This window comes from Eleutherodactylus coqui, chromosome 6, assembly GCF_035609145.1.
Source record: "Eleutherodactylus coqui strain aEleCoq1 chromosome 6, aEleCoq1.hap1, whole genome shotgun sequence".
Taxonomy (NCBI): Eukaryota; Metazoa; Chordata; class Amphibia; order Anura; family Eleutherodactylidae; genus Eleutherodactylus; species Eleutherodactylus coqui.
The window spans coordinates 170,874,162-170,887,955 of NC_089842.1; the positions used below are offsets into that span (position 1 = coordinate 170,874,162).

Sequence of the window (13,794 nt, forward strand, 5' to 3'; positions counted from 1 at the left end):
TTCCGTTGAGGCCCACTAATTGTTTTTATTTACTAAACATTAAAAGTTAAGTTTTAACAACCAACTCTGTGAATTTCCTGCTAGTATAATTTAGTTTTTTCTGCCTCGGTGGCTCCCAGTATTTTGGTACGGCAGTAGTCAGGTGAGCACTGCAGCCAATCAAAGGCCACAGTGTCATCATCCAAACTCCAGCATCAGCACGCACATCCTGGGCGCCATCATGCCAGAAGTTCTGAACCACGTCTGATTAGATGAGTTGATTAGCTGAGGTGGTCACTTTACTTTTACCTGACTAAAGGCCCATTTACACCAGCAGACGAACACTAAAAGATCACTCAAACGACAGTTTGAGTGACAGCTTTAAGCGATCATTTTGCATAAACTATTAAGTAGCTACTCAGCTACTTAAGTACCAATTGGGTGTGTAAATGAAGCCTTCACTGAACGCAGTTAATAGCCCGAGGCTATTATCTGCGCTCAGATCCTTTGTTCTCCACGGGGAAACAATGCTATCAGCACTCCCCTGGAGAATTGCTGCTAAAAGTGAAGGCCGATTTTTAGGTTAGTTTGAATTTAACGATCAGCTAGCAGTGCCTGAAAAGCAGACGATGGGCGCACATTTACACTCACCGATTATCACTAAAACGATCGCCGATTAGCGATTTTTTTAGTGATCATTGGCTGGTGTAAATGGGCCTATACATACCAGGAGGCAGAGTCACTGAACAGTTTCCTTAGGGGCTAAAGAAAGGTATTGTCTCTTTTATTTTATGCCATAGCCAGCTGTTAGAATTTTTTTTGTGTGTGTGGTAAAACCCCTTGAAGACAGTCGATACTTTCAAAATAATTTTATTAAGCTGTTAGGGGCATTCCCAAGTCAGAGCTCTGTTTATAAAGAACATTTCCTTACAATGGACCCCTACATAACAAAGGACTCTAATCTTACAATAGTGACTGAAACAGAAAACAATGTACACTGTGAGTCAATGTGTGCACTCTTTGAACTCAAAGAACCAGAGTGGAAAAGAAAGCAAATGAAACTAATGTCTTTTACATTGTATGCAAGCAAGAAGGAAAAAACATTGCACAAATGTCCAAAGGTCAGGAAATGTGCACATCTGCACAAAGTCCCAGCATCTTCTGATCTGCAAATGGTCTCTTATAACTTTTTCAGAATTCAAATAGTAATTACAAATTCAGTGAGGGAAACTGATGATTTTTCTTGAAGAATACAGTCCCAATGTCTATTTGCATAATCATTTTACATCAACTTGTAACTTTCATCAGTGTGGAAAGGGAATTTAGAAACATTTCATTAAGATAATCTATTAGGTAAAAACACCCATCCTGATAACCGCAGCAGGTTTATCTCCTGGAATGACCAACAACCAAGGTCACCAGGTGAAGTTAAGCCTGACAATTAACGGGTGACCATATACACTTATTGTCAAAAAAAATTAAGCACCTAGAAGGATTTGTTGAAATCCAATTAAACTTTCTCTGTGTGATTGTAACATTGATATAAGTAAGTGATTGCAATATCAGAGCAAAATGAACACTTGAAGAGAGGCTCTAGTACCCTGTTGTACCGCCTCTAGCTTGGATACAATACAAGAGGTGATACGGGGGGGGGGGGGGGGCGTGGAGGCTCTCGTACCCTGTGGTATTGCCTCTAGCTTAGATACAAGATGTGATACAGGTGGGCATGGAGGCTCTAGTACCCTGTTGTACCGCCTCTAGCTTGGATACAAGATGTGATACGGGGGGCACGGAGGCTCTAGTACCGTGTTGTACCGCCTCTAGCTTGGATACAAGATGTGATACAGGTGGACATGGAGGCTCTAGTACCCCGCTGTACCGCCTCTAGCTTGGATGTAAGATGGGATACGGGCAGGCATAGAGGCTCTAGTACTCTGTTGTACCCCCTCTAGCTTGGATGTAAGATGGGATACGAGCGAGCATGGAGGCGTAAAAGTTCCATATGGTATCCTGCAGCATATTGGTCCACATTTGCTGTAACAGCCTCTAGATCGTGCAAACTCACACATGTTCCATTGGTGATAAATCTGGTGATCGGGCAGCCACGGAAGTGTGGCAAGTGTTGTATAGGCATTCCTGTGACACCCCTGTGTGTGCGGCCGAGCATTATCCTGCTGGAAAATGCCACTTGTAGCCCTGCTATGAGGGGAACACACATGTTCAGGACATCCTGCAGCCAAATCGTTGCACTATCATTGTCACTGTTACCAATACTAGGGGGAACAGATTGTCGCATGTGTTGGCCCCCAAGCCATCACACCAGCAGTGTGCTTGATTGGGGCACCCCCCCCCCCCTAGGTCTCCAGCCATGAACACGACCATCATCAGTACCCGAACTAAACCTGGATTAGTCGCTGAAGACAACCCAGTACAACTTCGCAGCAGTCCAGTTTCATTGTTTACAACACCACTGCAAACGGAGGTGATGATGGGTGGGTGTCAAAGTGAGTACATATAATGGGCGCCATGAAACCAAATGTCTTTAAGCCAAGTACTTCGAAATGGTTCTGACAGATACAGAGGCCTGTAACAACAGTGACACTTGTCTCTGAATGGACGACAATGAAATAGATGAAGCTGCTTGTGTTTGTCAGATGATTAGCCGCTATTCTCTACTGGTAGTCTGTCGAAGATGTCCTGAATCTGGTCACCTTGTGTGTGTGCGCTCACGCATCCACTGGTCTCAGCATCTCCTAACAGTCTGTTCAAAATGGTCCAGGTGGCGGCAGATCGTCAATACGACCATGCAACTTCTCACATTCCAATAATGCTCCCTTCTCACACTCTTAACTAGGCAAAATCTCTTTGATTGCATCGTTGTAAGGTCGCTGCTCGTGTCTGCTGCCCTTATGTGGTGTCGGGCAGCTGCTAGCATCCCTCTGCTCTCCCTGTCTGCTTTTGTCCGGCATTGAAAGGGTTAACCAGCTCTCTGCCTCTTTAGCTCACCTGAGGGGTTAATTAGGCATTGCTCCCCTATTTAAAGGGGTTGTCCCGAGGCAGCAAGTGGGTCTATACACTTCTGCATGGCCATAAAAATGCACTTTGTAATGTACATTGTGCATTAATTATGAGCCATACAGAAGTTATAAAAAGTTTTATACTTACCTGCTCCGTTGCTGGCGTCCTCGTCTCCATGGTGCCGACTAATTTTCGCCCTCCGATGGCCAAATTAGCCGCGCTTGCGCAGTCCGGGTCTTCTCCTCTTCTCTATGGGGCTCCGTGTAGCTCCGCCCCGTCACGTGCCGATTCCAGCCAATCAGGAGGCTGGAATCGGCAATGGACCGCACAGAAGCCCTGCGGTCCATGAAGACAGAGGATCCCGGCGGCCATCTTCAGCAGGTGAGTATGAAGACGCCGGACCGCCGGGATTCAGGTAAGCGCTGTGCGGGTGGGTTTTTTAACCCCTGCATCGGGGTTGTCTCGCGCCGAACGGGGGGGGGGGTTTAAAAAAAAAAAATACCCGTTTCGGCGCGGGACATCTCCTTTAAGCTGAGCTGATGCACTTTCCCGTTGCCTCTGAACTGGTGTTTGTTAGTTCCTGACACTCAGCCTTCTTTGGTCACTCTGTTCTGTCTCAGTTCTGCCCCGCTCTCAGAGTTCCGTTTTGCTGTCTGAGTTCTGTCATATCTGTGTCTTGTCTGCCTGTCTGTGTTGGGTCTGTTTCAGGCCTTCTTTTCTGTCTGAGGCTTCTTGCCTATCTGATCTGTATGTACGATTATTTTCTGTCAGTACCTATTCCAGTGTATGGTTGCCCTTGCTCTGTCGTGCATCTGTGTGCTCCTCTGTCTGCTGCCAGTTCCACCTGAATTCCTGTTCTTATGCCTGTCCTTTTGCTCCAGACCCCTGTATCAGGCTCTTTAGTTTTGTCAGTTCAGTCTGTTTCCGAATTGTTCCTTATCAGGGATAGTCAGGCCTAAGGTTCCAGTGCAGAGCCGCGTTTATCGGGGCGATCACCTTGCTTATAGGTAGGGGTCTACCCTTCCCTATGCAGCCAAGGGTCAGTCTCCTTTTTCCTGTCTACAGTCCGTCTATCTGAGGAGTCAGCTACCAACCTTTCCAGGACTGGCCTCTACCTGGTGGGTTGGTCCAATGGATCCACATTCCCATAAATCCATAACAGTCGTAGAGGCATCTAGTGGTCAACAAGCTCTACACAAGTGGAAACAGAGGTCCACTACACACAAGTAGCCTCTACTTATTTTCTCTAGGCCAAGGATGAAACTACTTTTAGGGCCTTGTGTGACAAGACCATTCAACTAATCATGCCACAACTATATGGTGAGTTTTGCAGCAAAATTCCTCCTTCTAGGTGCTTGATTTATTTATTTTTTTATCCTCATGAAAGGTCATCAATAGCAGATCAGTGAGAGTCTGTGACACAGGATTACTGTCGATCAGCCGTTTACTGGGCCTTTGTGCTTATGCACGAAACTGATTTCTGCAGGAAGCAGACAGTTCTGTTATCACTGCAGTGGCCTAACTTGGTATTACAGGCTAATTTCCCAGTCACTGCAAAGTAGACTTCGCCTGCAATACCAAACCTGGCTACTATAGTGGGAATGAAGCTGTCCATTTCCTGCAAAAATCAGCTCTGTGCATCAGCACATGGGTCTGTGAAACAACTGATCAGAGGGGATACTGGACAGCAGACCCCCTACTGATCTACTATTGATGATTTATCCTGAATATAGATCATTAATAATTTACAACTGGATAACCCTTTAACTCTAAGAACCTCTAAGTAACTCAATGCTAAATCTATAACAGGACCCTCATCTACCATTTGTCATTTATAATACTGAGTTCAGAAGATGACCTGGCATTAGAAAATACCTATCTGGCCTAAAGTTGGTATCTGAATACAGAAAGTCCACTTTCTTACCAAAGAGTTCCTCCTGTTACACAGATAGAGTACAATGTACAATCACACGCACATTTTGTCTCGTCTTGCACTTTTCATTTTAATCAGGAAGCTACATACCGTATATACCGGCGTGTAAGACGACTTTTGAACCCCGAAAAATCTGCTCTGCAGTCGGGGGTCGTCTTATACGCCGGTAATACAAAAAAAAAAAGTGTAAAAAAAAAAAATCATTACTCACCTCCCCCGGCGTTCTGTCGCGCTCCGGCAGGATGTCGCTCGCTCCTCGTCCCCGGCGCAGCATTGCTTTCTGAATGCAGGGCTTGAAATCCCCGCCTCCAGAAAGCTAATACACACGCCGTCAGCCAGTTACAGCCATTCAATGACAGACAGCATTGAATGGCTGTGATTGGCTGAAGGCGCACGTGTGTTAGCAATCACACCCATTCAATGATGTCATTGAATAGTGTGATTGGCTGAAGCCACGTGTGTTTTAGCCAATCACAGCCATTCAATGATGTCATTGAATGGCTGTAACTGGCTGACGGCGTGTGTATTAGCTTTCTGGAGGCGGGGATTTCAAGCCCCGCATTCAGAAAGCAATGCTGCGCCGGGGACGAGGAGCGAGCGACATCCTGCCGGAGCGCGACAGAACGCCGGGGGAGGTGAGTAATGATTTTTTTTTTTCTCCACTGTATTACCGGCATATAAGGTGAAAGTTGGGGGGTCGTCTTATACCCCCTGTCGCCTTATACGCCGGTATATACGGTAGTTTCTTGTACAGTCTTCTTGTGCTTCCTGTTCTTCCACTGGATAAGCCAAAAACAAGTATGTGCAGCAGTGAGAGGCAGTGTATTGTGTAGCAGGCAGAACCTATGCCTACCTCTTATGACCATTTCAGCACATCTAGCTGCATGTATTCAGACAATGATCACCCACAGACTGGACAACCCATAGTTTGCAGTCTTTTTGGATTGCCACAGACTGCAGAATAAACAATAGGGAAGATTATGTTACGTCCCAAATGCTGTAAAATAAAAAAACTAAAAAACTATAAAATGGATCCACACCTATTATGCTGACAAATGAAACAATATAATTCAACCTCAGTATACAGTAAGCATTTGGTGTAAACAGTTTCCAATCTTTGTGTCCAAATGATGAACTTTCATCCAGTTCATCTCAGGGCTTATAATACAGAGTTACTATACAAGTGTAAATTCATAAATGGCACTTTTTTTCAACTTCATCACAAATAGCTAAATGTTGTATAACAGAGTTTGAATCATTTAATTCAGGCTAACTGCAACCATTCACAACGAAAAACCCCGGTGGCAAACAATCACAGTAAACACCGTCACCATTGGGAATTAAGGGGGTTGTCTCAAAAGGGTAATGTACTGGCAATCACCAGTTAAGAGAAAAATTGCCACCAGCCACACATTTCATTTGTAGTGGCACCTACAGGACTAATGTAGCATTACATGGCATACATTCAAATGAGTGGGTGATAAAATAATACAGGGACAGGTCTAATTCTAATAACTGTTTGTTACAGTACCATCCGTTATTTGAATCAAACTATTAATGACAACCTGTCTGCCCGTGTGAAAGTGGGTGGGTTTGTGAGTGCCTTACATGCCCCGCCCCTGATCACATGACTGTGACATAATCACTGGTCCTGTATGCACACGGATTCTGTTCGTTAGTATTCCATAGTAACTGCAGCCGTTGGGGGTTTGTAGTCTGCCCATAATCTGCACAAGCATGCATGACCCGTGATAACGTCACAGTAATGTGATCAGAGGCAGAGCATGTAAGTCAGTCATTCACTCGGGATGAGCATCACAGTCATATCATCAGGGGCGGATCATGGCAGTGACATCATCACAGGTTCTTCATCTCCACTGCTGTGCTGCTTCTGATCTCTGTTGTATGGGATGAACAATGTATGTAGCAGTGCTGTGTGTGTGACATGCATGTAGAACAGCTGTGTGGTACATTGCGCTACCAGAAACACCAGTACTATAATTTTCTAATAATTGCTAGTATCATGTATATCAGGCTTCATAGAATTCTAGAGTTGAAAGGGACCTCCAGGGTCATCTGGTCCAACCCCCCGCTCAGTACAGGATCAATAAATCATCCCAGACAGATGGCTGTGCAGCCTGTTTTTGAAGACTTCCATTGAAGGAGAACTCACCACCTCCCTTGGCAACCTGTTCTACTCATTGATCACCATCACTGTCAGAAAGCTTGGTTTAAAGGGGTTTTCCAATGTACTTCTTTTATATAGTTTTGGACCCCCATGTAAAAAACTAAAAAAAATATACTCACCATAGCACCAGACTGCTGCTTCAGTGGTCCACCACACCAGCATCTGACAGGTGATGTCACCCAGCCAGAAGGCCTGGTGACATCCGATACACCTGTCAAATTGGCTTCTATATTAGCAGCCTTGTGGCAGTTTTATAGGATGTCACCCATGATGTCCCCGTCCAGCCTTCTATTGGCTGCAGCCACTACCACTTAAGTTAATAGAAGAGGTGGAGCAACATGCAGTAGGAGGTGAGTTTGAGCATTTTTCATTTGACCAAAAACTTCATCCTCCTTAGAAAAGTTGGAAAGCCCATTTAACATGAATGCTACACAAATTACTTAGGGCAAACCAACATGGACGTCCCTTCATTGCCTCCTGTTCTCTCTGCTTGCACAGCTTAGAGCTTCTCTTCGCTATTATATACACGAGGATTTACGGTTATTTCCCAGGGCTTAAATTTGGAATTTGTAAATCAAGATTTTGCAACTTCGCAAAACTGTTGTTGTTTCGTGTCACTTGTGTGGATGTAGATGATGAGGCATGAGGATTTTTGTAGATGCTATGGTGATGATGAGTGTGAGGCATGGAGTTTGTTGTAGATGCTATGGTGATTATGAGTGTGAGACATAGCATATAGTGGTAGATAATGCACACACAGAAGGGCAGTGTTCTTTTGGTAACAAACCACACCACATCAGGCCAAGATGTATATATATATATATTAGCTCTCCAGATAAACAATTAGGAAATTAAGAATTTCCATCAATTAGCCAAAATAGAGTTTGGCTACAAAGAGTGTCTTTGACTTTTGAGGACCCACCAGAATGTAGGACTTTGTTTTCCTTATGGAGGCACTGCAGGTGAATTAAAGAGTGGGTTTCTCTGAAGAGAATGGAAAACCCAATCAAGTTATTGTTAGTAGACTCTTGGTAGACCAAGAAGTGCCCAAATCAAAGAAATTTCCACAAGCAGACTAAGTTAGAGAAAATACAGACATGACACACATTTATTCTTATAAATATATTTCTAAAAGTCAGAATATTCCAATAAGCAAGTTAAAATGTTTTTTTTCAGTTTTTTCTTTTACATTTCATTTCTGAGAATATATAGTAAAAACTCAAGAATGTATTGCATTTGCACACGCATTCATAATTCACACTATTACATTAATGTTGCACATCTGCCGATGGAGCAGACCATTAATCGGGCTTTCAGGCTTTGGCTCATCACTATTATAGATTAACATCACAAGTTTTTTTAAGCTATGGCTAAATGTTCTACTGGGATACCACCATGGATGACATGATCAGGAACTATAGATGATCACATTATTGATGAAGCAACATTAACTTCCTGAAGTGATGCTGGCTCAAGGGAATAGCCCACCATGGTTTGGGGTCATCTCGGCCATAGAAGCTACTTCAAGGCACCAAAGTTGCCAATCTGGCTATAGCCTAACATTGATAGAGAAGTTGTAGCCCAACTAAGAATCTACCCTAGCTTAATTAACAACAGAACGTACAGTAGACAGACTTCTAAGTCTCACGTGTTTGTGCTTTTGGTTTTTTATAGTCTTTGACTGAAGATCTATAAAAGAAAAAGGAAGCATCGAAAATTGGAAAACATCAAGAAATTGGCTTGTTCCACACTTTGTGCTCTTATATAACTGTCCTACTTTTACTGCCTGGCAGCAACCATCTGTTTCTGGCCACTGACTATCTCTTTATTTCCTCTTTGTTCTTCAGTTCCAAATACAAACTATACTTAGCAGACATTTTTTTTGGCCTCGTAGCTCAGGATGGGCCATGATTTTGTCATTTAATGTGAAATGGCAAACCTTCATAAAGCATCGGGACATGGCTATTGTCAGTTTATTTCTGTCAGTATCCTTGTAACAGTCGTATCCTTTTTTTGCTTGTTTATGCTGTTTCCGCCTTTCTTATAAATACTGAATTCTTCCCTTCTCAAAAGTTTTCTTGTGTTGGGTCAATAGTCAATATACAACCCACAATACGGTAGCTATAGGATGAAAATGACCGGTTGGGTTGAAATTGCTTCTCCTGAGCCAATTGTCACACGCAGGAATGCACCGTGTCGCCTTCACGCAAAGAATGTTAGCATTCACATACACAGCGGCTCTGTAACAGAGACTGGAGTTCTAGCCTGCAGCGTAAATCTTCTTTAGGTGGCCTGCATGCTGGGCTTAGATGAACTGAGATTCAGCAAGAATGTAAAGTTTAATGCTCTGGAGAAATTCACTCTTCCACCGTCATTAACGTGTCAAATGCTGGATCCCTTCTTCTCTCGAATGCCGAGAGGTGATTTAAATTCAGGTCATGGAGATATAATACCAGTGTGATAAATAATTCATCTTCCCAGGCTGCAGTAAACCAACAAAGGCATGTAAGCTATGTTCTTGGTGCTGTCTGGAGCAAACCTCTTATCTGGTCTCATCGCAGCATCCGAGCGTTTCCCTCCTGTGACATGCTCAGGGATTCCGGTGCCGTGAATGAGAAATTTCTGAACTCATCCTGGTTAATCATTGGAAGCAACCTTTCATCAATAGGGGTTAATAATGCTTCCTCTTTAATGAACTCGGGATCAAAGTTGCTCACATCCTCTCTGGATTTCTATGGAGTGAAAGGGAAACATTAGCTGCCAATCAAATATTGTACATGGCTAGCAGGTATATACAAAATATAAAGTTATGTAGGTCACCATAGAGCCTCCATTGTACCAGATCGGCTCGGTCACACATACCCAGTCTGGAATGATTCTGAAACATTACACTGGGTTATTACAAATGATCTGATGTGACCCCCTCATCACTCCCGTTTAAGGATCCTCAAATACATACATTTTATATCAATGGAAACAAAAAAAAAATTTTTGTTTACCAAATTTGTCTACTAGTAAGAGATCATTGCTGCCCATAGCAACCAATCACAGTGCAGCGTTCATTTCTCAAGCTGCTGAGGTACAATGAAAACTGCGCTGTGATTGGTTGCTATGGTCAACAAGGATGTCTTACTGATAGAAAGTTATGCTAAATGAGGCCCAAAAAGTTTTATTCTGTCATAGTCGTCGCTAGGGCGATGTGAGGCACAATGGCTGCCAACGCAGACAAAAGAGTGTTTTGTGTCCTCGATTTTCACGTCTACCAGCCTGTTATTAGTGTGCAACATCATTTTTGAACAAAGTTTGGTGAAGTTCCACAAAGTCGGCGCACAATTCATAAGCGGTGCTCCAATTTTAAGGAATAAGGTTGCATCTCTAAGCGAAAATCATCCAGCCGTCCACCAGTAGGCGTGGATATAGCAGAGCGCGTCTGTGCAAGTTTTACATGAAGTCCTCAGAAAGCCACAGTCAGAGCAAGCAGAGACCTGGATGTCCCACAGCCGACTGCGTGGAAGATTCTGCGCAAAAGTTTGTGATGTTACCGAATGCAACTGTTACATATCCTGAAACCGGATGACAAAACGAGGTGACGTTCTTTCTGCAAGAGTAGCATACTGTAATGGAAAACAATGGTCTCATGGAATCTTTAGTGATGAAGCCGCCTTCCACCTTCAAGGCACAGTTATTAAACGTCGGAATCTGGGGTGGGGGGCCCACATGTCTACGTGGAGCATATGCACGACTCCCCCAAGGTGAATGTGTTTTGCGCTATAACCTGTAGGAAAGTGTACAGAGCCGTCTTTCTCCACAAGGAAACAATCCCGGGGATTTTGTGCCAGGACGAGCTACAGATATGGCTTCTGCCGCAGCTGGAACAGGAAATCTGTGGTTCCATCTTTCAACAGGACGTTTGCGCAGAACCTTCCACATAGCTGGCTGTGGGATACTCCACCTGTTCAAACCTATAAAAATAAGTTAACCTCCTCAAGCAAAATTGCATCTCTACTCCCTCTGGTGACGTGGGATGTATGCAGTGGGCCCAGCAGCAGAGCCCGCTCCATATGTGGCAGGTGCTGGCGGTCTTTGACAGCTTACAACCAACTGCAATCGGAGATAACTCCAATTGCAGATTTCAACCATTATATGCCTTATTCTGACAGCAGTATTTTAAGGGGTTGTCGAGTTACTTGACAACATTCCCCTAATAGCTGCAACTGTGTTAAAATAACAAAAAGAATTGTTCTTACCCCACTGTTGCTGTGAGGATCCAGCGCAGTAGACCCACCTTCCTCCGGGTGTTTGTTGTGGAAGGATGAGGTCACAGGAAGTCACCTGACCACTGCAGAAGCTGCAGTGTCCCAGTCATTCTCCTGGAATCAGCATTAACATACTGGGCGACCTGCCAGGAGTTCAACACTGCAACCTCTGATTGGCTGTAGTGGTCAAGTGACTTCCCCATAACAAAGGAAGGGTAAGTACTGCAATGTTATTGTAACACAGTTGCAGCTATCTGGGGAATGTTGTTGAGTAACTGGACAACACGCTGAAATGACCCAACAGAGGGAGAGAGCTCCCTCTGTATCCCAAACAGCCCCCCTGTAATGAGATTGTGGGGTGCGGTTCAGGTGTCGTGGTAGCCTGGGGTCTTGTGAAGACCCCTAGAGCTGCCATGTATTTCTGCCTATTTGGCCGTGCATGTGGAAGAGCCTAATAGAATGCCAGCAGAAATACGTTAAAATAAGTTGAAATTTATTACAAAAATAAAAAAAAATATAAAAAGTTTAAAAATCCCCTTCACATTTTTCACATATAAAAAACAAACATACATTTTTTGTATCACCACATCCGTAAAAGTCAGATCTATTAATAATTTAACGTGCATAGTGATCGCCATCAGATAAATAAATGACACCAGAATTGTGCTTTTTTTGAAAACCCTGTTTCCAATAAATTTTTTTGTAATAAGCGATCAACAAATATGTACCTCAAAAGGATACTGATAGAAACCACAAATATTCTTTTAAAAGTAGCGCAACAAAAAACTATAGAAATTAGATATTGCTGTAATCGTATTAACCCACAGAATAAAGTTAAAGAAGTTGTCTCGCGCCGAAACAGTTTTGTTTTTTTTCCATAGGCCCCCCGTTCGGCGCAGGACAACCCCAAGGGATGTGTTAAAAAAAAAAAATATATATATTACTTACCCGAATCCCCGCTCTGCGACGTCTTCCTTCTTCCTTCACCAAGATGGCCGCCGGGATCTTCACCCACGATGCACCGCGGGTCTTCTCCCATGGTGCACCGTGGGCTCTGTGCGGTCCATTGCCGATTCCAGCCTCCTGATTGGCTGGAACCGGCACACGTGATGGGGCGGAGCTACGATGACCAGCTCTCCGGCACGAGCGGCCCCATTCACCAGGCAGAAGACCGCACAGCGCAAGCGCGTCTAAAAACGCCAGAAGAAAGCGAAATTCGACGGATCCATGGAGACGGGGACGCTAGCAACGGAGCAGGTAAGTGAATAACTTCTGTATGGCTCATATTTAATGCACGATGTACATTACAAAGTGCATTAATTTGGCCATACAGAAGTGTATAACCCCACTTGCTGCCGCGAGACAACCCCTTTAACATGTCATTTTTGCTGCACCATGTATACTTACAATCCTAGGTCTAAATGGGGGTTCAATTTCCTTCTTGTTCAGTTGATCCCAGTTAATAATTTTAAAAAATGGATGCCACAGAATGGCTTTCTCTCCACCCAATGCCAAGCTCCCCAGCCTTTTACTAGGCTTCTTCTTCATGAACTGCAAAAGAAAAAAACACATGAAAGCAATGAGTGCAGGGAAACTCTAAATTTACACAAATATTCCTTATGGGTCACATCTGCTTAAACAAGCTCCATCGTGCAGCGGCTTTAAAGAGAAGGCTTGATTGGGTACAGTGGTTAGGTGACTTCTGCTGACATCATCAACAATCACAGAGACGACAACAAGGCAACAGTGCTAGATTCTGTTTGTTATTTTAAAGGTGTTGTCCAGTTGGAAACTATAGACAGCCTGTCCTCAGGATAAATCATCCATAGTAGATTGGTGGGAGGTGGCCTGGAACACCCACCGGTCAGCTGCCTGTCAGGTCAGTACACTTCTGCACAGAGCTGATTTCTGTAGGAAGCAGACAGCTCTGTTCCCACTGCACTGGCTAGGCTTTGTATTGCAGTCCAAGTTCCTATTAAATCAATGGGAACGTTACCTGCAGTACCAAGTCAGGCCACTGCTGGGAGGATAGAGCTGTCTGATTCCTGCAGACATGAGTACATTTGCTCAGAGAATAGCCAATTGACAGGAGCCCCAGGAGGCAGACCCCAGCCAATGTACTACTGATGATCTATCCTCAAGGACAGGTCATCAATAGTTTCCAACTGGACAATCCCTTTAAGGCAGCTGAGGCTATTGTAGAAATGTTGTTCAGTAATCGGACAACCCCTTTAAAATGATGGGCAGAGAAATTATATATTTTTAATTACACTTTTTCTATTCAGATGTATAAATATTTATTTATGAATTACGCATTTATTTCCTTTATTTTAAATGATTATGTACAAACTCTCCTCTTACTCATCATTTTCAGCTCAGTTTTCAGCACTTGTCATCAGTGTCAGACTCGAGGCAGCGAG

General features: G+C 43.8%; 1 protein-coding gene across 1 annotated transcript in view; it reads right to left on the reverse strand.

Moving 5' to 3' along the window:
* Window positions 1-8,225: 8,225 nt before the first annotated feature.
* PRKCH (protein kinase C eta) overlaps window positions 8,226-13,794 on the reverse strand; it is a 161,726-nt gene continuing 156,157 nt past the window's right edge. The window contains exons 13-14 of the mRNA XM_066608201.1: window positions 12,782-12,925; window positions 8,226-9,850 (exon numbers count right to left, since the gene is read on the reverse strand). Coding sequence (XP_066464298.1) covers window positions 9,671-9,850; window positions 12,782-12,925 — 324 coding nt within the window. The 3' untranslated portion in view covers window positions 8,226-9,670. The remainder of the gene's footprint in view (window positions 9,851-12,781; window positions 12,926-13,794) is intronic.